This window comes from Amblyomma mixtum, chromosome 10 (assembly GCF_055824585.1).
Source record: "Amblyomma mixtum isolate Tamu chromosome 10, ASM5582458v1, whole genome shotgun sequence".
Lineage (NCBI taxonomy): Eukaryota > Metazoa > Arthropoda > Arachnida > Ixodida > Ixodidae > Amblyomma > Amblyomma mixtum.
Genome location: NC_143021.1, coordinates 28075018 through 28099934, shown reverse-complemented (window position 1 = coordinate 28099934; position 24917 = coordinate 28075018). Strand labels below are relative to the sequence as shown.

The following is a 24917-nucleotide window of genomic DNA, read 5'->3' as shown; positions in this document are numbered from 1 at the left end:
TGACCTATCATTGTAAAATATTTCCATTTTTTTTGCCATATTGTAGTCAGTTTTGTCAGGCACGTTGTAGTGAGACGGCGTGAGGATGTCCACAGGAAAATGAAATAAGAAATAGCATTTACACTTCGACTCATGCTATGAATTTATTGCCGTTTTATGCGGCATTCTTAACACATACTCAAGAGAAACGGAGGTGGATTTTCACGTCTGGGAGATAGAGCAAAAATGCTTTGGAGAGTAGAAGAATATTCCATCGACTTGTGCTGCTACGCTGTGCTTTCCCATGTTGGCAAACAGGATTTCTGTATAATTGATATCAGAAACTGTATACATAATGCAAGGCACATTCCAAGGAATCTCTGATTGTTGTTCGCTGTTTTGAATGTTTTTCTTCCGGTTAATTTTCGCAAAAAGAGAGCAATTCTAATCAAGAGAACCACAGCGTTAACGCCGCCATTAAATAAAAGCAAGGTGGCTGTCAAAAGGCAGGTAGGATGAAAATTATACAACAGGAAAACTGGGGAAGAACGATTAGAAAAGTCGATCATACGAAAAAAGATACGCGCTCATTTGCAAACCGAAGCACTTTCTCGGCGTGGCCAAGTGCACAGCGAAGAAAAACAATGCGTCCAGTGCAACGTCCACTCGACCGAAGCCACTTCAAGCTTTTCTCTATGCACATATTCTTTTGGCGGGTAGTCCTTTAACGGCACAGCAACTTGCCGTCCTTCTGATGTACCAGTTGCAAGGACGGCAGTGGGCACGCGAAGAGAGTGTTGAATCCATAGGGTTGACTAATGCAGTTTCAGTGGAAGTACTTGATTTTTTTTTCAGGCTTCTCGAGCGCATTCCCTTTCCTGCTCGTTCTGTGCTCTGTCGTATTCAATCATTTGGATGACTAAAACTCTGGTATTTCGCAATTCTTGATATTTCAAATATTTTCTCATCCTGCACCTGATGTAATTTCTGGTGCAGGTACGTCTTGATTCTTGATTTTTTTTTTGGTTCACCAGCAATGGAAAACAAAACCGGAATCCCAGTAATATTTTGAGACTTCCTGACATAAAAACGAAACAAATTAACTTCCTGTCGAAATCCAACTTTTATATCCAGGCGGTACATTCATTGCCTGCTTTGGCGTTGTCGAGGAACACTTTTTGGTCGAAGGACATATGCCTCATGGTGGCAGGCTCCCACTGCTTGTCAAAGTTTAAAGTTACAAAACAGACGCACACCAATGCCATCAGATTTGGTTTTCAGGGCCACACCTTCCCTTTCTCGACAATTTTCTCCCGAAGCGAGCACACTGTGCTTTTAGGTACGATGTTTGCACCATTGCAATTATGCATGACGATGCTCATATCCTGTACCTCTTTAAAGAGCATAACAAGAGCCCACACAGCATGCGATGATGGTCTGGTATCTTCAGTCATCACTTACTGACTCTCTGGAAAGGACTACTACAGTATGTAGCGAATAACAATGTACTACAACAATTGAGAAAAAAATGCTGAGCTGGGCTGGATAGTAGCGGTTAAAATTGGTAAAACAGCGCAAAAGAGCACCGACGGACAAAAAAGTCATTTTCTGCGTTGTTGTACCTGTATGGGTTGAGCGAAATTGAACAGTTAGTACAAAACATTCACTTCATTGCCGGAGTACGTTGCAGTGCGTAGCGAAAATGCTCCGTTAACGGAAATTACCTGAGGTATGTCATTCAGAAATACATGGCCTGCTCAGTAACACGAATGTTCATCGTCTAGTAGGAACTATGAGGCATCTACAACGAAGTCATGGCGTCTGAAACATGCTGCGTGAAAAGCATCGCGAGAAAAACACTTCACCCATCAACTTCATTGCAGAGTTTCTGTGTGAATCACATGGCGTTAAAACTACACGTTGGAAAGCGTATGATAGGCTACCGGCCGGAGAACTGGATGGTGATGAGAGCCCGACTGTCGTCGTCGCGTATGGACGAAGGTCGCTTGAGCGACTTGCGGCCCGTGAGAACGTCCTTGAGCATCTTCTTGAGCATGTCGTATCCGGACGTGGAACTTCCCGTGGAGAGGCTGGGGTACGACGATGCAACCGCGCCGTTGATGGCCTCTTGCGTCGCACCGTCCCTGTGGCCCAGAACGTTCGCCGAGGAGCTTCGAGAAGTGCCCGCCGCTGGCAGGACCGATAGCGCGGCACTGTTGCCCTGGACCCGAAGCCTGGGCTGTCCCCTGGACGCGTACATCTCTATCAATTCGCCCGGCCGAAGCCGGCAGCGGGTGTATGTTTCGCTGCAGGTGCGGGTGCTACGGGACGCGTGGCCGATGAAAGCCGCATACTGGAAAGGAAAGCTGGCGAGCCTGGACTGCGACACCTTGGGCAGCGTCGGCCGGTCCCTGCAGGCCAGAAATTAATGGCGGTGATTAGTAAAGCAAGATAGCGAGTTTGGTGGGTTGTACAGATGCTCATAAAATAATTCGGAACGCCGGACAGGAGCCCACTCGCCGGCGAAGCGGCTGCCGCGGTGGCTCAGTGGTTATGGTGCTCGGCTGCTGACCCGAAAGACGCGGGTTCGATCCTGGCCGCAGCGGTTAAATTTCTTTGGAGAAGAAATTCTAGAGGCCCGCGTACTCTACGATGTCAGTGCACATTAAAGAACTCTAGGGAGTTGAAATTTCCATTTCCGGAGCCCTCCACTACGGCGTCTTAAATAGCCTGAGTCGCTTGGGGACGTTAAACCCCATAAAACCAAACAAACCAGCCGGCGAAGCGCGCTTGCGTAAGAATACAGAGACTGACTGCGCGTTCGCGGCCTCCTTAACTAGCGAGCCTCTTTGCCTAGTGAACATACCTTACAGCTGCCTTGCTCCAAAAAAGGCTAGCGCTAGGGTCTTCTTAGCTCTGAGAAAGGGGCTGGGCGAGCGGTGTCTGTGACACGCTGCGTGTTCACGCGCTGTTCGCCGTAATCTCGGACACGTGCGGCTTGCTTGAGGTGCGTTGACGCCGGTATATGCATTCATTTTGAGAGACAGTCACGCTCTCTGTCACTGCAGCTAAGGCTAACATAAAAGTGCTGCTCATTTTTGAAAGCTCGTATATCGGGTCTGGGAAACCTCCTTTCTTGCGAAATTCCTTCCTGAGCTTAATTTTTTGTCGTGAATGAAAACACCATTATAGCAAAATAGCAAGAGTTCGTTGGCTGGTGAAACAGAATAGTAACAAAATATTTTTTTTTCAATAAAACAAGCGTCGTATTTCCCAGCACATATTCAATGCACAAAACCTTTATGCAGCCGGCTCTTATCAGTCGTCTATTCAAGGTCACTTACGGAAGTCCTACTAGTTGAATGCAAAAAAAGTTGGCGTGTCGGGCACACTTGAGTTATGTGACAGGAAACACGCTGGATTCAGTTTTTGTAGAACGAGGAAAAGTGCAGGAACTCAGCTCCACGTCCTCTAATATGCGGTAGGCACCTTTCACAATGGCCATTAATTGCACATAAGCATGAATTTTGCCTGAATTACAGCTTCTAGCCGGGGCGCAAAGAGTTTTATGATGCCTTCGCAGTAATCAAGGCTCTTCCGGTCCCCGTCAGTCGCCCGCCATTGTTTGTCCACACTGACAGCTCACTTATGTGTGAGGAAGAATCTTTCGTTGTACCCCATACATTTTGAATCATTTTAAATCCGCACATTTACCAGGCCTCATAAGCAGGCCGATCGCACGTTCTAGTTAGAGCTATAGCATAGACCTCTAATAGAAACCTCGGCTCCACCACCGAATGGATTAATATACCGGCCCCAAAGCGCCGCAAGCAGTCCACATGCGATTACAGATAACAGCGGTCAGCGTGCGAAAACTGCAGGTCACAGAAACTGCACCGCACTGCCCACCTGTCACTGCGCACTTGCGTTGGCGTCCTGGAGAGGGTGGAGATAATATAGGTTCACTTGGGAACGAGGCTCGCTCCATGGGGAGCCAGCGCTTGTGCAAGCCGCGGCTGTAATCTTCCGCCGGCGCGCTCTGCAAGCGCACGGCTGCCTTCGCAGCGTTCCGAATTATTCTGTGAGCACCAGCCCGTTGTTCATCTCAAAGCGAAGAGCGAACCAGATGACCAAAAAATGGAAAGATGGCGACACTAGCGCTATTTACCAACTACTTAGTTTATTAAAAAAAAAACCTTTACCGAAGAATCTAATCAGACCGTAAACCACTGGTTTACGGACTAACTACATTTGCTTTTGTCGCTTTTATCCGGTTCTGTTTTTCTATTTGTTCGTTGTTTCTTGACATGGCGTAAACGTGAGTTCTTGCAATAAATGAATTTAATTAAGAAATAGCGCGTGTGTCGTCGTCTTCTTTCCTTTTTGTGGTCGTCTGGTTCAGGCTTCCGTTTGCAGATTATTAGTAATCCTAGTCTTCGAAAGAGGTGCAGGTGACGAAAGTTGGAACAGTTGTTTGGCAAAGAGTACGAATAAATGAGTAATGCCTCCCAAGTAGTGCACAACGCCACAAACTTGGACGAGAGAAGGAAGACAAAGAAGACTTGTGAACGAAGAGGAGACAAAGAATAATTAGCACAACATGTTTTAAGGCATAAAGATACCTAGCTTGCGAGGGGTGCAATTTTACCTGCTCGACGTTATGGGTCCTGTTGCTGTCTTGCAGCAATATGCCCTCCAATATCGATTGCGTGAAACATCACATAAATGAAATCGAAACTTTAGCGGTCCGTTTTGAGCAACAGCGCGGACAGACACAGTATAGATTAAATTAACACCGCGAGTAATCAGAAGTTGTGCTTTTGTAGGATAGCAACACTCTCTAAAGTAAAGCCAAAGTTTGGTTATAATAACTTTACATTTTGGAGAGCTTACTAGGCTTCCGTCAAGAACTGTGCTTAGAAGGAGCCGCGGCTTGTGGAAATGCTCATGCGTGCCTTCCTCGTCACCCCTTTAACCTTCATAGACTAGCTAGTTACATAAGATTGTCCATTATAAAGAATATTATAAGAATTTTAGTCAACATAACGACGGCAGAGCAGGATGTGGTTTCTTCTTTTCTAAATTGTTTTCGAGGCATCTACTTCCAATAGGTGCGCGGAATACTGGCTGCTTCTCATTTTCTGCCACAGATGGCTGCAAGAAACAGCCGTTCCTGTTCAGCTTAAGTAATGAGCCGTAGTTGAAGTTCGGCGGGAGGAATTTTGACCTCTTTATTTTCTTTAACGTTCACTATCAACGAAAACCACCACGGAATTTTCACTATTCGCCTCCACAAAGATGAGTCCGCCGCGCCCAGGATTTGAAATCTCGACATCGGGCTCAGCAGACGAATGCGAGTGGTTGTATGCCACTGTGCCTTGGAGTCGGTGTGGCAGCATGTACAGCGCATTTCGCTGCTGAGCCAGAAACTTGGCCTGACACTTGCAAAGAAAACATCCAGGGGTTAACCGGCTGCAATACTTCGCACTTTAAAAGTAGCGGTGTGTCGGCTATGGCTGTCAGCGATGTATCGCACCTTTAAATATTTGTCTTAAAGATTTTCGTTGTGCCTCGCTGCAGCAGGTTGCTGAGTAAATTTCTGTTAATGAATACTTTCACCCATTTTTTCGGAATGAAACATTACAGAAATTTATTATTAAGCGGGAAGGTGACAATTCGCAACCGCTTTCAAGTTACGCTTGAGTGCTAGCGTATGCCAATAAAAAATGCAGGTGATCCTAGTCGGTTCCAGTAAACGCTGATAAACTCGGCAATATAGATGCCTCCAATAAATGAAGCCGTATCCATTACCGCAGCTCAACAAAGCGTCGATACTCGGCTATACACTAAGGAAATGGAGGGAGCTGTGCGACGTTCATATACGCGTATAACCAAATGCGCGGCCAAGAAAGTACACAGTCTTGATGGCTCACCCGAAGAGTCCCACAAAAAAATGCTCGAGGTCGCTGAGGTCCCGCTGGTGCTTCGCAGCCTCCAGCTGGCAGATGGCGCGCTTGAAGCAGTCGCTCGGGTCGTTCGCGTCGAGGACCTCGAAGAGCTGCTCGATGTGCGCGTCTGCCTCGTCGTGCCGCAGTGTCACCGTGCGGGGCTTGGCGGCCGGCGCCGAGAGGTCACGCTTTCTCCGGAACAGGCTCGTCAGGAACGCCAGCTGAATGAGTGGCATGGTCAAAGACAAGAATATTTTGGAAAAGCACTAAGCAACGCTGCGCCACGGTAAGCAATTGCAAGCTTACTATAATGATGGAATTTTTGTCCCCGGTGTTAATGTGCCTCAACAGAATAGTGAGCGCACCTTCTTGGACACATTGTCTAGGAACATCGTCTTTCCTCTTAATCCCTACGGGGTAAATTACTTTCAGAAGAGGGCAACATGACGTATTTTCTCAAACACACGTACATCTTACTCGCATTGCTACACAGTCAGCTATTGTATAGGGTTTTCTTGCATATTTTGTTTACTGTCATTGTATACGCGGTTGCAATACTGATACCATGCCGCTTTGCATAAATAAACACTTACAATTATGTTGTCTAAAAAAATATTAGATGAAAAATTAGGTCTTGTGTGTGTTGGATTGACATTATAGTCTTTAACTAGTTCAAACTATGTTCGTTCCTCATACTCCTCATACTCTGCTAATTTGTGCAGAGAAATTTGCAGTTCGTATGTGTTAACTGCAAAATGTTTTGTGCTTTTGTTTCGCATGCAAATCATATCCGCGCTCTATTTTTGTTGTTGTGCGCATGTCCCTTCACGCTGCAAGCCCTTATGCGGGGCGGCCATCATTTTCTGGTGAAAATAAAATGAAAATAAAACATTTATTAATTTATTGTGCTCAGCGATATCTTTAATCACGCACACACGCACGCACCCACACACGCACAGACGCACACGCACACACCTTCTCAGTTATTGAATATGGCATGGAGCTATGTGACCAGTAGTAAACAGCACACAAATGTTAGAATATGCCCGACGGGGTGCTTCAATAAACCAGAGATCTAGGCGTTGCACTTCCAGGAAACAGCGTATCTGATTTGCACACGAGACCCAGAAGTCACAATACGTCACTAGTGGAGTGTGCCTATCCCGTCATGTAGAGGCGCTAAATATTTCCTCAACATTCTGTAATTACGTTCTCTCAAGTGTTCTTACCTTACCAGATCACTGTTGAGCGGTGCATTAATATCGAGAAATAATGCTGAATAATTTATGGTTTTCTCACAACTACCTCCGTATACAACTCGACTAAAGCGTAATATTTCCTTACGCAAGGAAGCAGAAAAGTTTGGCTAAAAGCTGATTCCCGACCGGAGATGCTGCCTAATCGATTGCTAATGTTAGATGCATTTTGAGTTGACGAAAAGTTTTTGTCTACTGCTATATGACGTTTTTGTCCAGCCGGGAACCTACATGAAAGTGACATAATACGAAAAACGCCGCTTGGGAAATGTGTGAATGTTATATTGTCGCACAGTCGCCATGCATGACGTCGCCAGTACTACAGTGCGAGTCTAGGTGCTTAATTCTCATTCAACTTTTTTATTCATTTTATTCCAGCCACCTCTTATTTAGCTTCTTTCTGTAATCAAGGAAGGAAAACAAACTGTGTGATGGAGTGAAAGCAATGAGTGAATGCATAAAATGCTCTACTTGTATTCGGACCTGCGATTAACGCTATCAAAAGTCTTTGCCCAAAATGTTCGAAAGACTTTTTCAGAAAATATTCTGCATGTTCATCTCAGTAAAACCCGAACGCTGTGCGCAAATTGCGCGTCGCGGAGGCTGAAACTACTGTAATTATCCTTTCTTTCAAGGCATACTACCACGTTCTCTGCGGGTGCTTAGAGTATTCTCCGGCAGGAAACGTAGTCACAAATTAAAGGAAGGTAAATTAGAGGCCACAGACTTTTGTTTTAGATTTTGCCTTTCACTGGATTGCGTGAGAACACGTCTGAATGACAATGCTCTTCACTTGCCTTGGCGTACTTGACAGCTTTGAACGTGAAGAGCGCGGTGAGCGGAATCCCCAGGCGGAAAGGCTTGATGATCTTGGGCACAATGATCTTGATGGTGATAGGAAGGATAACGGCGTCCACGGCCAGCAGGCACAGCAGCAGCAACGGCGCCAGGCGCATGGCTCGCTCCCTTCAGCGGCCGCTTGCAGGTCACCTCCTCGAGTTCGCGTTCCCTGGACGATCCCGTAAATAATATGAGTAACACAGAAGGATTGGGACTCTTGTTTCTCACTCACAAAGTACACAATAAATGATGACCGAATATGGAACGCACGAGAGACACGCCACATGATTGCACACATTATGATAGGGTGGCAAATGCAAGCCAACATAAGTGAGCTGATAGTGTATGGTTTCGCATAACTGTTCCGGCGCAATATACAGGAAAAACACACTAACAAAAGACTGGCGCCACATGTTCTTGCGTTTTTTGGCGCTGAGATATGTACCGGAACAGTTTATTTTACGATCATATGCCAGCTAGTCCAAAGAAAATTGAATTATTAAATATATACACAATGCAAATGGTTTAAAACTAGGAATGGTAAATAAAAACAAGAAGTTGGCCAGCTGCAGTACTTCGATATTTTGACTGCCGACTGGGCAGTGCCTCGCGGATTCTGAAAACACAGGGTTTAATAAACTGTATTGCTCTTTACGCTTTCTAATGTCGCACACCTTTCAGTACTAAAGTTTGTCCGCCTTCAGGAGTACTTCCAGGATGCTCGAAAAGGAGGGGATCCACAGGAGGGCCTCCGCGCTACGAAGCTCCTAAAGCACTTCTGCCTTTAAGCCAGACTGCTGTCTACTCGGTATTCAAACGGTGTCCAGTAAACAGCAGTGATTGGTAGCTGACGTCCCAAGATTCTGCTTCACCCATGGATGTAAAAGTTGAAGTTCTGAAGCCCGACCAAAAAACGAGGAAAGAAGCATGTGTTTTCTGGAAGTATTAGAAACATATATGTTGAGCGAATGCACCAGTCTTCCAGGACATGTTTGCTTAGCCACTGTCATAAATAAAATACACCAGTGGAGCAGCTATGCCGGTTTGAACCAGTACCAGCTGGAAGCACTCATGGTTCGAAGGCTCGCATTCATGCATAAGCTATAGGTGCACTCTTGGCGGGCAACTCCTGGAAGAATATTATGACAGCGTGGTGAGGCAAGCAGAAATAAAGCGTTCCCTTTGATTTTCTTTGTTTGCACAATGTGAGAACTTTGAATGCTGCATATGGGCGAGCATGTCGGCATATGGGTGAGCATATGGGCAATCTCTTTGCAGATGACTATGTGTCATTTATAATGCAATAAGAAGCCTGACTGATAACCTCGCTTTGCAACAGTACCTTGACGTTATTGCATCATGGTGTGAAAAATGGCAGATGCCTTTAAATCTTACTAAGTGCAAATCATTGTCCTTCGCTCACAAACACACCTTGAGGCATCACACTTACAGCATTTCATCAGTTCCTATAACCTTTGCAAAATCTTATAAATATCTGGGTGTATATCGCACACCAACACTTTCTTGGGTCACCCACATTAGAACCATTTTCTCCGACGCACCACGCACACTTGGCTACCTAAGAAGAAATATGAAATCTGCATCCCCTAACATAAAACAGCTCGCGTACGAAACATTTCTACGGCCAAAATTAGAGTATGCATCATCCATCTGAAACCCATGGCAATCGTACCTCACCATCGAATTTGAATCAATCTAAAATTGTGAACCTCGGTTCATCACTTGATGCCACTCAAGAGAAGCCAGTGTCACCGCCCTCAAGCAGTCCCTCCGTCTCTCAACACTAGAATCACGCCGTGTCGTTTCCCGCCTATGCTTACCTCATGCATTTTATCATAACACAAGTTCACGGCTCCCTCTATTAACCGCCCCACTACGAACCTCCTCCCGGCTCAGTCACGGTAACCCGATAGAACGCATCAGTGGCCACACGTCTGCTGACAACAACTCATTCTTTCCCAACGCAATAGCACTCTGGAATTCACTGCCTAACGACATCGCTTCATGCACTGATCACAATACTTTCCGCGATAAAACCGAAATTCACCGCGTATATATTTTGATCGCTTCTACGGACTTTGTAGCATATATCTTTCAAGAGTGGATTATCGCCTGCTGGTGAACCCTGACGTGATTACAGCCCTTGTTACGTTTGTTTGTTCGTTTGTTTTTTTTGTTATGCATGTTCGCATCACTTCCGCCGTTGTAAACCAATATGTCCCCCCTTATATAATACCTTCTGGCCTTTAACAAAACAATAAATGAAATGAAATAAGCGAGCATTATCCCACGCCAAAACGCAAGGTTTCTACAACGTATCTTGTTTGTGTGCAAGATAGGCTGATGACGTGGCAAGAAGCTAGGAAGTCGATGTGTGTGATCAGGTAGTACATAATGAATTCTCAAGCAATGAATTTCGCTTTGCAATGCAGCATACAGTTCCCTCAAGAAATCACTCCATTATCTCTAGATCAGTGCTCTTGGAATAGGCATCAGTAGATTTTCTGAGGGCACCAGGCCACTGCTTCCTGCTTTATAGATTAGAGATTATGCCGTACTTGGAGACTACGATGGGTTATAAGGCTTGCTCTATGGGAGAGATCACGGTTTCGTTCGACGACCATAGGCTCTTAACCATGCAGAGATTGAACGTCCTCCGCAGTGTTTAGGTTCCTGTAGCTTGCGGCTGCTGATATCAGTTTAGGGCTATCTAAACCAGCCAAGGCAGCTACATTTCTATGGAGGCGAAACGCAGAAACACCTGTAAGCTTTGCTTTGTCTGAGGGCGTTAAAGAACCCTAGATGGGTCAAATTATACGGGAGGCCTAGATAACTCACGCTGACGGCGTCCTACGCAGCCCATGAGCAGCAATGGCATGTCAAACCTAACATATCTGCCAATTACGCCGAAATATGTCAGGTCATCACAGTGTTCATCATTTTTGTTCCAGTGCAACGCGGCCACCATGCCCTGCAAAGCGAAATATAGCTGGCACCGCAACATTGCTTTGTAAGTGCATTACTTCTATAGTTGTGCATTTCACTGCAGCTGGTATTTTATCAGGTTTTTGTTTTGTGACAATGGCTGTCGTTACAAAATGTTGGATGAACTTTTTAAAATTATGTCTAGCAGTTGTGTGTTGAATGAATTAACGAAGTACCTTGCATATGAGTTAATGCTCGTTCATGTTGCAGCGTGGCAGCCACAGTAAATTTCGGTGGTGAAAGAAGACGACGACCCTGAGGTCTGAAGCTGCATCAAACCGTACCTCTGTAAATGCTACTCTTTCCAGCAGTTCACCGCCTGTGCGTTGGCTACTCCCCCGTAGTGGGTACGTGCCATTTTATTTGAGGCCAACCAACCAACCAACCAAACCGTGGCCAATCCTCTATCTTGGGTATGTGCCATCATTTTAAAGGCAACAACAGCAGCTTGTTCTCTGACCGAACGCCTTGCCAAGACTGTTGCAGCACGCCGCAAGTGACCCTGATTCAGCTGAGCCACAACCCACTTTACATTTCATGGAGGCTGCTCTACCTTCGCCCTGTCATCTTGAAGCTCCATAGCTGCACCTAAGATGTCCTGTATGCCTGAAGTCCCTAGCCAGACAGTCACCATTCTTTCGCCTACCACCGTCTGTCCAGCCGGCTTCCGCAGCGCGAACCTACCGTCTTCATAGGCGCTGACGACCACGATGTTGAAGAGTAGTTGTCATCGCAGGAGCGTGTCAGCGCCTAAAAGTGGGCGATGCCAGCAAGCTCGGTAATGTCCTATTCTGCGTATCCGACGTGGCTAATTTGTGTTTGTACAGTCACGAGGCCGACTTGCCCACGTGGTCTCTCTTAAGGCCAGTTTTGCGAAGGTATGCGGCCTCCCCGCTGTGCGAAAACAGCGAACCGAACAAGGCCTCCGCGCCGGCGCTTAGCACCTGAACGAAACTTTCACGAGTTACGTCGAAGATGTTGTCGAGGTGTGCAAGCGCATCAACCCATCAATTCCTTAGGGCGATAAAATTACTAAAAAAACAAAATTATGAGGTCCTGAAGAAGCCACATACTCGCCGTTACGGCGTACACGACGAGTTGCTGCCTGCTCCGGCGGTTCGCGGTCTCGCTTTGGAAGCTTCCTCTGCTTCCCCAGACCAAAACTTTTATACGGCAAGAGCTGGCCCAAAAGCTGTCACTTCTGCCTGTGTCTGTAGGCCTTGCGCCAACCGTCGATCCCAAGCTTCAATGCGCCATCTAGGAGCAGGTTGCCGACGTTTTGCCCTCCAAACTTCGGCTTCCGGCTTTCACCGCCCCACTTACCTACGCCGATGTTGCCGCCAGAGCACGGAACCCCGCAGCCTACGTATCCCACCCAGCCGTCGCGCCGCCGCCACCATCGCCCGCACCTACCCGTTGTTACCCACCACCTTGCCGCGCCGTCATGAACCCTTGACGCACCCCGGATAACCGCCCCATCTGTTATGCCACTGGATTTCGAGGCCATGCCTCTTGGCTCTCTCGCTAACAAGTGCCTAGTTTCCGAGACGGTACATGACCGTTCCGCTACGACCATATGACTTCTCCACCACCTATTTCCTCCATCACCTATACGGACTCCTTCCATGTTGATCGTTGTATCTACTCTTCCCGCCAGTTGCTTCTCCCAGTCGCATATGCGTTTTCTATATCGGTAGGGCGTAATTACAGCTGCGTTTTTGTGCGACAGGTCCTTTATTTTTCACAAACCTTTACCTGCGACGGTAGTTGCAATATCAAACGTTCTGTTTAATTTAGTCAGCCATATAATGGGACATAAATTTTCTTGATATTATTTCTGGGTTACCAAATGTTCTCTAGAGAACCATGCATAGCAAACGAACGTGGTTATTGGTTTTTCCTACAGGTATTTTTCTCATCTTTTCTCCTTACGGCATTGGACAAATTATCATTCATGCCCAACCTTTTTTGACAATCGGTCCGCACTTCAGGGCATCAGTCTTTCGTTTCCGACTGCACAGTGCGACTGGAATGATCTGGCTATGGAAGCAGTGGTCCACTGCAACCGGCAGCATCACAAAGCAGTTGTAGAAAAAAAAAATTCGTGATGCTTTTTCGATCTCCGTGTTAAATGCCCATTACCTATAAAGTTAAAATAAATGACTCGTTAAAAAAATTCACACCACGCAAACTGTCTTCATTTGGATTCCTTCTGCTGGATGTCCCAAACCGTATTCTGAAAAAAAATTCGTTTCCATGTCTGTTTTCATGTCCATTTGTAATCATTAGCGGCCCCAAGGGACGGTGAGGTGGATTTCGTGGCCAGAAGATTCAAGGTTTTTTTTTTTTTCAGACATCTATATCACATGGCTGAGGAGAAAGAATAAAAAGCCCCATTGTAGCGGCTTGAATCTGCTCTGTTCACCTGAGCTACTTTGGTGGTAGAGATTATAAAAAGCTGTTCAGCTTCAAAAACACATTGCCGTCATTCACCACTAAACAAAAAAAATTGTGATAGCTCTGAAGATCGTTTATATGAAAGACTAAATATACCGTCATATAAATATGCACATCACGTACCATGTCATACATTACCATTCAAACGTTACATATATACAGTATCATAGTCACAAAAATAAAGCTTTTATCTGTCTGTCTGAGGGCGAACGATCGGAAGAATTGGGTAGGCCGAAACGGTTAAGTAGGGTAGGCAAAGCATAATTTAGTGTTTGGAAATCCGTAGTTTTTGGGAGGACATGGTATATACCATAGTTCATGATGACGAGTCAGGTGGCAATATGTTTTTACGTAAGTCAGAAGATTCTTCTAGGAATTGCGCCCAACGTTCAGAAAAAAAAAGATGTGTACAGTTGGAGGAGGCGGAAATGATAAAACGAGGTAAGTTTAATTATTGAATATTTAGTGTATAAAGGACCAGAATACGATGGGGTAGGAACATTTGCTATTGCTTTGAACGAACTTTTTTGTGAGTTTAAAAGTTTATTATTATTGGTAGCTCTGGTGCTACCCCAGATTAAGGTTCAGTATCTGATATTAGATTCAAATAACGCGAAAAGCAAAAGAGGCTTGGTTTTCACAGGCAGAATGTATCGTAATTTTTGAGTAATTTCTACTGTTCTCGAGAGTTTAGTCCGTAGATGCTCAAAATGCACATGCCATAGCATGCACTCATTAAAGTAGACTCCCAGAGACTTAACAAAGTTAGTTACTTCTACTTCACTTACCCCCAGTCTTATAGCATCATTGAGATTATAATTAGTGTTTTTAGCTCTAAAAATTATATTCTTAATTTTGCCTGAGTTGATCAGGAGAGAATTTGCTTTTAGACCATAGGTCTAGTTTAGCTAGTACCTCATTTCCTTTTCCCACTAAATTAAAGGCGCTATGGCCAGTCAGAAATATGCTCCTGTCGTTAACAAATATTACGTGTTCAACTTCATTGTCAGTATTGTTACGCCAGACGTAGCAGGCGTACCAAGTGAGTCCCCGATGGCATCAAACCGACCCAACTTCCACCACGGTCGGACTTCTACATCCTTAACCTTTGCTCTTCCATGGCGGTATGTATGAGACCATTAATGTGTTGTTGTACAGCAGAGGACCCAGAAAGCTTCGTTGAGGAACCCAGTGTTTAAGAGGTTGATAAGCAGACTGAAAACAGAATTTTGACACACTCTACAAGCTAAGAAACTGGAGACTAAGTTTAGCGTTTTGTTTCTAATACCATAAGCCGAAAGGTTTAAGAGAAGGGTACTATGGTTTATTCTGTAGAAAGCCTTTTTTTTTCCTAAAGTGATCCTTTTATCCTCAATTTTACCATGATTAAGTTCATTTTGTCGCAGCAGTACTAGAGCTGCTGATAGTGTTGAGGCTGATCGACTCCAAAAAATGAAAAGAATGGGACGAAAAGAAAGGACGAAAGAATGGGTGCCAAATATGGCACAAGGTCAAATTTTAACACCAGAAAATGGAAACGAGGTAAGAATGAGGAAACGACGCAACACCATCCCACTAGGTGTCTATGTTTCTGGTCGCAAAAGGAATGCGCTAATACTACTTCGAATCTATTTCTCGACAAAAATTATTTGGTAATTCTGAAACTTAATCAAAAGGCCCAATTTTTTTCTGTATCCGTCAATAACGTATTTTCTTTCTTCCATTTCTGCTGTTACAGCATGCAGCAAAATTAAAACTTTGAAAAACACACCAGGCTTCTACAAACTTCTATTCATAGCTCTTACTAGAAAGCTAGGTGGCAACGTTCAAAACCGAGTATTCTTTGTTGTGACGTCATTTACGTGCTAGTCCCCACGGAATGAACGTTTTGCTCCCCACTCTTATTTCTGGAAACCCTTGAAATTCACGCAACATTCTGTCCACACGCGATTCCGCAATCAGAAGCAACCGCGGCGCACCTGTTTCGTCTGCTGCGGGCTGTAAGGCAGCAGACAGCGGCTTCACGGGATAGTGACCACATTTCCAGCAGAAACTTCTCTCACCGTGCACCCGATTCCTAGACGCAGAGGTGCGAGTGCAGAGGCCCAGAGGTGATGATGACTCGATCAGCTTAGCGTGCCTGCGAGCGGGCGACTCACCTCAATCCGGAACACTTGTTCAGGTCAGCGATCGCATTTGCTTAGTCTGGCGCCATTAGGCATATTCCACGAGACGCTGTTGCCGTCGGCCCTGGATAAAAAGGAAAGGAAGCTTCAGTTCCGCTTGAAGGCGTTTGAGCTTCGCAAAGCAGTTTGGTCGGCATGCTCAACAAATGCAAGATTTCAGACTGCGATGTGCGGTATGTGCAGAACCGTAGAGTCCAAAAGGTTGAAAGTACACATTCTCGCAATATAGATCGCTCTCGTATTAAATGCGCCTCACCAAGTGCAGTAAGCTGAACGATAGCAGCCTTTGAACTGGCGGTTGATGAAAATAGCTAATAGTAACCTACCATCAAAATTGCGAATGCACACAAATTATATGTAACATTTGAAACGTACTGCGTAAATCCGCAGGCCAAGCCGAACGTAATAATTCTATTAAAACCATGTTATCTCACGTGTTCGGGCCGCATTTCACTGCTTCGATTTGTCATTAGTTCTCCCTACGCGGCTTTGAGCATTTCTCACGCTCTCTGCTGTTTGGTACGACTGCTTTACCTTCAGCGAATTTCGAGTCCCTGAAAAGCTTCGTGCGTTTGGAGGGCTTACCGCGTATGCTCTATTTCCACTCAGTTATCTAATTTCAACGACCGTCTATTTACGCGTAGGTGATTATTACTGCATAGTAAAGTTAGGCCTACACGAACCCTTCTGAGCTAAACGGAGTGTTGTACACCATGCCGCTCTTCAACGGCACATGCTAAAAACCTCCAGTACCTTCCGCTTATTTATATTCTCCCCGCCGCGGTGGCTCAGTGGTAACGGCGCTCGGCTGCTGACCACAAAGACGCGGGTTCGATCCCGGCCGCGGTGGCCGAATATCGATGGAGGCGAAATTCTAGAGGCCCCTGTACTGTGCGATGTGAGTGCGCGTTAAAGAACCCCAGGTGGTCGAAATTTCCGGAGCCCTTCACTACGGCGTCCCTCATAGCCTCAGTTACTTTGAGACGTTAAACTTCAATAAACCACTAAACCAATCTTTATATTCTCTGCCGCCTGTGTCATTTGCTCAGCGCATGCAGCCGCCTTGGTCCCGCATCGACGGTGGAGCCTGTGCTTTCATTTTGTTTGTTTCTTTTCTCGACTTTTGTCGTTGTAGCATTTCCCTGGCCCCCACCATGCCTCCCTACCCCCTTCTGTAGAGTTCTTTTTTCTGCCCCTCCTGGTGCCTATCTTACCACTGCATTTTGTTTCGGCTGTTGTCGCAGTGTGCTCATTTGTTTTCTTTTCAGCCTTCTGTGCAGCTTGCAATCCGTGAAAACAACGAGCTCAATCTATGCAACTACAGTCTTTGCAAAGACTGCACCCCAATCGAAGAGTGGAGCATAAATGTGTCACTCGAAGTGCCTATTTTCTTCAACCTGTATATATATATTTGTGTATATGTGCCTGATGGGCTGTAAAGGTATCGTATATTGAAGCCTATGTCCTATTATGATGCTTCCGATAATGTCTCCATTACAGCAGTCTTGGGTTGAAGAGTACTAATACGGCACCTCGTGGAATTTTAAAGAGAAATTCAGTTGTGCGAGTAATTTGAAGCGCCTCCTTCCAGCTGTAGAATAGAAGACAAAAAAACTGTATTGCCTGAATGCTGGTGTAGGATTACATAATAATTGTGCACCGGTTAAAACGGATGTGACTGTAACGCACGCATGCTTTCTGGGCGGATATGTAACGAACTGCACGTAACAATATTGTTGCTGTTAGGTGCAGTTGCGCGCAAAATTGACAGTAACGGAAAAGAACAGCCAGCAACAGCAACAGTGTTGCGAAACAGGATCGAGATATGAGAAAACAGCCCTTAAAGGGCCCCTGCCCACTTCATAATCCCAAACACTCTCTACCTCACTTTGAGCGAGCCTCCTCTCCTTCCATTCCCTCCTCGAAATTTTTCTCTCCCGCTCCTCGTCGAGTAGGCTCGGCAAGGCAAAATCACCCCTTCGTTCTCCGGTGTAAGCCGGAGGCGTGGTGTCTGTGGAGTGCGTCACAGGGCGACGTCATGGCCCCGCCTTCAATAGAATTCTTTTCTTGGTTTTTGCATTTTCTCCGCACACTGAACGATCGAGAGGCGCGATCGGCTCGACCACCTAGACTTGTTAGCGAGCGCATCCTTTCATACATCTGTTTGTCATTCCCAGTTAACGAGCCCCCTTTTCATTTTCTTTTAGGCCTCCCCACCGTTTCACGAGCGGAGGGGCGGAAGTCGGTTGTGTTCGAAACACACGGCGAAGCGCGGACCCGGCAACCGCCCGTTTGCTTTTCTCCATGCGTGTTTGTGTTCTGTGTGTTTGTGTCTTTTCTCCGCTCCAAAGCATATGTCATTCATTGGAGTCAAGGCGTACGCAAGATGCACGAAAGATAAGCGGTGTGTGTGCGGAGCGGTCAAGTGGGCGAGCGAGGGAAAGGCTCTGCTGCACTAGTAATTAAAACCTTGTTTTGGAGGGCTTGCATAGAAGAAAAAAAATCTAAGAAGGGAGCGCGTACGCAGAGCGTCTCGTGAGGTGATCACGGCGGGGGGGAGGGGGGGAGGGGGGGAGGGGGGGTCGAACCAACTCCCTCAGTTTTACTATTTTTTACTTTTTATGGCAAGGGTTCAAGGCTGTCGCCGCACGCTCCCTCCGCTGTTTTTTTTTTTTTGTTTCTTCATGCGGGTTTGTAGGCATGAGCCAGAACAGAAGGCGCTGCGGAAAGCGTTGTGCAGACGACGCGACGCCAAGGCTACGCCCAATCTTCTCCCGTCAGTCAGAACGATGCACCAATGGAGTGCCTTCAGCGAAAGTAACCCCCCATGACGTCAACGTGGTTCAGAGTAGTGGGCCGGGCCCGTTTTTGTTGAAGGAAAGAACGAGCGGGCTTTGATTTGAATTTTCGCAGCTTTTCGGGGCGCGCATGGCTCTAGTATTTTGCAGAGGTTATCTTCGATGCCTCATCTATGCAGTGGGCTTGTTTTTCAAAAATGTCCGGACCCTGGGCAGTGGCCCTTTAACGTTATCTGTTTAAACGAAACGTTCGCTGCAAGTCAGGTGCAAAGGTTGTATAGCTACCACCGGACTTGCGACGAAAGGTCCGCAAGAACAGAAGCGGTATGGCTAGCAAGTCTGGGGCTAGCCATACTACCTTTTTGAACCTGACTTGAGATGTCGCGGATAGCTTGCGCGTTGTCAAACAACGAAAACGAAATACAGGAGGATAGTTAGCCGTTTAGTTCCTCTGTTATGCTTCGTTACTTTTATTCCTGAGGAAGACTGCCCATCAGCCATAATTTATCAGTCGCGTTCGGTCGATGTGAGCGGAATACCCCTTAGCGAAAACTAATACAATTGGAATATACGCCGCGATATTTATATTGTACTTTATACTTTTTAGTAATCATGAAATCACTAAAAATATTTAGGAAATAGGTTCCTGAAATTTCATGCTTCGAATTCGAAATATATTCTTAAAATTCGCCAAAAATACATCCCTTAATACTTCGAGCACGTTTCAAATGCATGAAAAAATATGTATGCAGTTTTAGTATCTTGCCAAAATATTAAATTTATTAATTCGTAAATATGAAATTAATTCGTCCCAAGTATACTTATGTTCTGACAAATTGGCAGCCCTTTTAAATGTATTTGCAGCACACTTCTATCTGCCATAGAACAGACTAGTGCTCGAAATCGCGTTTCGGGAAACGGCATTTGCGCTTTGGCAGTGGATTTGAAGAGTAATTTCGTAATTCATTCGTCGAAAGTATACTTCAGTTCGAACAAATGGGCAGTCCGTGTAAGCATATGAAGCTGCCGTTTAAAAATATAGTTTCGGGAAATCGCATTTGAATGTGCGCAATGTATTTAAAGTGTACTTTCGTAAATATTCAATTAATTCGTGCAAAGTATGCTGATATTCCAACAAATCGGCAGTCTGCGGAAACATATTTGCATTTCACTCCAAGCGAACGTGGAACAGTCTAGGGCTTGAAATGACGTTTCGGGGAACAGTGAAAACTCTTCCTTTCCTGTGGTCCTTTCGTATATGGTAACTTCTAGCAGGAAGGCAATCACCCTTATTTACACTACGTACGGATAATGTGGTAGCATAATGCCTGCAAAGGCGCCTTAGGCACCTCCGGGTCCAAACAGGCCAGCGAAAACGACCCCGACTGGCTAGGCTGACCGGCTCCCGTAGACGCCCGTGTATTTGTTCCCCGACCTATGCCTGACGCTAGTTACTACTAGCAGTTCGGTTCTAGGTCGCCCTCAGATTCGAACGCGACCAGTGCGGCACTTGTGCGACAATTTGGGAGCCCGCAGTCTTTGCGCAAAAAACGCCTCACCGGGCATTATAATGCATCATCTCTCGGTGGCTAATACATAAGGCAAGCCGAGTATCGCTCTTGTCGGAGCACTTGTTTGCTAATGTCACATTCTGTCGGCATTTGCTGTGTGGCGACATCTTTCCCGTTCAAATTCCGTCACGTGACCTTGCCGTGTCATCGACCCCTTTATTGATGATAACTCCGCGTCTTCTCAGGGATGGGGGCTCCTTATCTTTATCGCTTATAGCCGCGTGAGTGATTAGCTGAGATGTTGACAACATTAACTCGTCTCAATCGATGAAACCGATCAGTAACATTTTTTAAGCCGAAGTGGATATATTTTTAATGCATTGAATGTATATCCTTACTCTATCTTTATTGCAGTCTAATGTATTTAATGTATATTTTAGTATTATTTTAAGGCATTATAAATATACTAAGCGGGAAAAATTGTATTTTTGACGTATTTGTAAGAACGTTTAAAATGTAATTCCTAGTATGCTTAGAAAGCATTCGTATTGCAATTTTAGCATGGGGACAAAATATACGAAATAAATATGAAATTATTACAATATGTTCAGAATGCATATTTAGCATATCCTTTTTTCGCTAAGGGACCACACCTCTGGACCCTTTGTTTATTCACGTGATGCGGACGACAGTATGTTGGCAATGCATGGGCCATAGTATAGAATCCGCCATTGTCCAGCGCAATGTAGTTCATAAGTGTCTTCCGTCTGCAGTGCCCATTTTCGGCTGTGTTGTGCCAGTCGGCTGGTTGGCATGCTGGTTCCCGCAATATGATTTACTTTTTTTTTTGTCTTTGCTGCCAACCGCAATTTGCTAGCATTTCATTTGAAAGGAATGCCGTCACCAAGCGAGACATAAAACCGAAACGCACACCTAAGAGATTGCAAGATGCATTACCGATAAGGACGTTCACAGTTAATAGGAAAGTGAAGTACGTTTCCAAAATAAGAACGTACGCGTGCCGCGAACTGCACGCCCTGGAACGCCATGCGCCTGATAATACGGCTATCGTAGAAAGACCAAATAAAGAAGGAAACCAGAATACGGGTGCGACTGCGCTGATATCACAGCCTCGGCCATATAAACGATCTAAGCGGCATAAATCTAAGCGCCTCTCTGCTCTTGCTGTTTTGTAGGTGCACTTATTAAAGTACACCGAGAGGCGCGGTCGAAAGCGACGAGGGGGATGCCCTCGCTGACAAGCGCGCACAGCAAAAAAAGAAAAAAAGATGTTACGAAGCGTCCCGCCCCTCCTGAGTAGTTCTCGGGGGGACGGAAGCACTGTCGTTCAAGGTCGCGCGTCGCGCCAACGAAAGTGGCTGGCCTATATCCTCGGGGGCGTTCTCTCCTCCCCACAGTGTATGCCGTTTCAGCGTCAGCGTCTGCGGCTCCCGCTGATGTCTCCTTCTTTGGGTGTTTAGTCCTTAGTTGAGGGCATCGGCCCGTGGGACGCTTGGACGGCGGAGCGTGTCGACCTGTCCGCCTCAAGATGCGCGTCGATGTATTTTGTGAAGCTTTAATTTTCCTTCGACGTGTTTGGCTTTCGCCCCTTTTTTTTTCTATTTCGGAATCTGCTCCGTATAGTTTATGAGGTTATGCAGTGTTTGAGAGCGCTGACAGGCATCGAGACAGAGAAGATCGTCCTTATTTCGACCATTTTTCACAGATTTTCAGCTAAAGATGGCTTGTTGACATCGGATATTGATCTTGCTATTTCATTTAATTGGCACAAAGACTATTTTCTGCTCGTTAGAATTCAATAAATTCGTAGCTTATACCGCAGCGTAGATAAAAAAATGTGAAGTCGCGCTACAATTTTTTAAATAAATATATGACGAAGATGTCTTGCAGAGAGTACATTTAGAGAGACCGCCAATGATGCCCCTGTTCCGAGTTAGGTCAGTAATAAATCATCATTACTTTCAGTTCCTGTATATTTTACAAGAACGCCCTGAAGCGTAATTTCTCTGCAATTTTAATATTATTTTCGTTCACACACCTCGACTTGATCATGCAAGGCGGCAGTAGTGATTGCGTAACCTTCATGGCGAAATGCGGGCACAGGACCAGCTGGGCAGGCGCAGCTGTAAAGACTGAACAAATTTAAGTTACCACCGCAGGTGCACATTGAACCTCCTAAAAATAAAAAAAGAGGAAAAAATATTCCGCATCAGCTTTTGCATTGCACTTCTTGATAACCTGAGGAGATTTTTCTAGCAAGTCACGCGAACATGACGTACAGAAAAAAATGCGCGGGGAAGTTTTGATTATATAAAAAGCAGCACAAGAGAATGAATAGAGATTGCCTTCGTCGAAATGATGTTTTTTTTTCTTTGCGCCAGTTTGAGTGACGTCCTCTTCGTGTTTTTTTTTTCCTTACTCCCGGTGGAGAGAGGATATTGGGGCTGAGAATGCCGTATCGCCAATAAACAACTAATAACAAGTGGCTAACAAACTCATCTCAATTTCCCAGTTTCAACGCAGCTAACCAGGTCAGGCCTGGCCACTGAACCATCGAGCTTTGAGCCTTCTCTTCTAGCAAAAAGGACGTTCACATGCGAAGCGGGCTAGAACAGAAGCAAACACAGAAATGAAGGCAAACAGCCAAACCTCCCGCTAGGCTCGTCTTCACAAACACCTGAGAAGAACTCGAGCGTCTTCTGTCAATCTCACACCAAACAATGGAAGGCGCGATGTTTAAACAAGAGCGAAAGAATGAAGCACCTTCCTGCATGTGGCCAGCACGCTTGAAGGATCGCATCTGAGTGCTGATGTTTCTAACAATGTGAATGTCGGAATGTGCGCTGCTGCTGAAACACTTCCCAGAGTTGCTGACATTTTAAAGCACGTTATGAAAACAGCTTTTGCGGAAAAACAAGCATTCTGGTTTTCTTGTTGAAACCAGACGATGGACCATTGCATGATCCGCAACGCTAAATACATTTGTTCTTCGTACTTTACGAAGTAAATCTTTCACACAAATCAGCGGGAGCGGCCACTGCCTCCGTATTCCGATGCGTTTCGAGCTCTACATAAAGCGGACACAGCGTGCTCCTCATAAGCATGGAAAGACTGCGCATGAGTGCGTGGTCACAACTGATTGCCAAAGTTTAATTTAGATCAGCTGATTGTACAGAAATCGATGTCTGTCTTACCTTATTTAGAACGGAAGATAGGGTTTACGGTCCGCAAAAATTGTTCCTAAAAACCTACTACATTTCTCTAGAATAAAATATAATGCCTTCAAAATTTAAAATGCGTTTGCCGAACTTTCTTCGGAAAAATGTCCAACAAACGATGTTTAGTTCACTATGGGTTGTCATTAGAAATGACGAAGAGCAAAAATTTTACGATGCTGTAGGAATTCAACACATGTCATGACACGGGCATATCTTTGACAATCTCTAATGACATTCAGAGGGTTCACGTTAGCAAGTTTCAACAAAACGAACTAAAAAGCCTCTTACAAGGAATGAAAAGAATTAGAAAAGCGTATGCAGGGGTAAACTGGCCCGGCTTTAAAGAATTTATAAGCTCTTTTCCAACTAATGAAAAATGTTCTCTCCAGTAAAACAATAGAAGGCTAAAAGTACATGAATACTACCCTGAACGTGCCGCATCAGCGCGGTATATCCGAAGAGATTTGTCACCACTACATGACTAGAGAAGATGCCTTTTCACCTCAAGACAGCCGAAGCGGCCGCGGGAACGTCACGTAAAACTCTCATCTATGGCGAAGAAGCCCGAATTCCTTCCCACATTTTTCTACCAAAGAGTGGCATACGGGAGCCAAGTGGTTTGCACACGCTGATAATTTTCGCAAGATAAAGATATGCTTTGTATGGAGACGACACGGTAAGGAGTCTGTTCGTTTCCGCCAACGTTTCAAAATTAACGTGGTATTTTCTTAACAATATACCGTGTAGCGCCGTGGTGGCCATTCGCAATATGTGCTCACCATCAATTTAAACGGGTTTTTTAACTAGTTGGGAATCTATAACAAATAAATAAATTACAAACAAGATTAAAAATACGCATGGACCAGAGCGAGCAGTGATCATTCTTAATGAGAACTTGGAAATTAAGACTTGCTAATAAGAGAGTAGGTTCCGGCTCAATGCTGGGCAACCACATGCGTGCTGCACTCCCTGGCGCGAGACCACGAGTCCAAACACTCGACAGATGCTCTGTTTGTTTGAGTGCCTCATTCACGGCACTCGGCACTCGTTTGTTTGAGTGCTTCATTCACGGCACTATAAAACCTCGTTCTTTCCACGGACGATCAATGAGTGGAACAGGCTACCAGCCGGCGTCACTGAGTGCTGCACGGAAGGTCAATTCCGCGCATTTTTATCTGATGTGTGACGTGGCGCGGAGTAGTCTTGCGCGTGTCTTTTCGATTCATTAGTGTTATTTTATTTGTGGAGCGTGGTTGTCTTTCTTCAGTGCATGTTTTTCCTCATCTATTAGTTGCGTTATTTTATTTCTGTTATTACGTGTACTTCCGCGGCCAAATAAGCAGAAGTTATTGTGTTTCCCCCCCTGCAATAATGCCCTTGGGCGCTGCAGATATCTGTAATAAATAAATAAATAAATAAATACATACATACATATCAAAGCGTGGCTATTCCTCGAGAGCGACAGCCCGATGCCAGTTACAGATAGACTGCACCTGGACTGAATTTTTTGGAATAATGGTGTGCAAGACTGTAGACTGACCTCCACGTGGTGATAGTAAAAGTAGAATCAGTTTTGTAGCAAAGCGGCAACTATGATCTACGAGCAAATCTTTAAGTTTGCAGGGGACAGCAGGTAGTGCATATTCTCAAATTGAACAGGAACGTTCGAGTCGAAAACCAAAGCACACTTTGCAAGC

General features: G+C 45.3%; 1 protein-coding gene across 1 annotated transcript; it reads right to left on the bottom strand.

Moving 5' to 3' along the window:
• Positions 1–1887: 1887 nt before the first annotated feature.
• Positions 1888–8139, bottom strand: LOC149325455 (uncharacterized). Its single transcript, XM_089564293.1, has 3 exons — positions 7981–8139; positions 5913–6148; positions 1888–2390 (listed from the first exon to the last, which is right to left on the bottom strand). The coding sequence occupies exons 1-3, from the start codon at positions 8137–8139 to the stop codon at positions 1919–1921; spliced, it is 867 nt and encodes a 288-aa protein (XP_089420419.1). The 3' UTR covers positions 1888–1918.
• Positions 8140–24917: the final 16778 nt, after the last annotated feature.

Coding starts and splice junctions, on each gene's coding strand:
- LOC149325455 (XM_089564293.1), bottom strand. CDS start 8,139: ATGCGCCTGGCGCCGTTGCTGCTGCTGTGCCTGCTGGCCGTGGACGCC. Junction 6,149..7,980: donor AAGCTGTCAAGTACGCCAAG/GCAAGTGAAGAG, acceptor CCACTCATTCAG/CTGGCGTTCCTGACGAGCCT. Junction 2,391..5,912: donor TTTTTTGTGGGACTCTTCGG/GTGAGCCATCAA, acceptor TCTGGCCTGCAG/GGACCGGCCGACGCTGCCCA.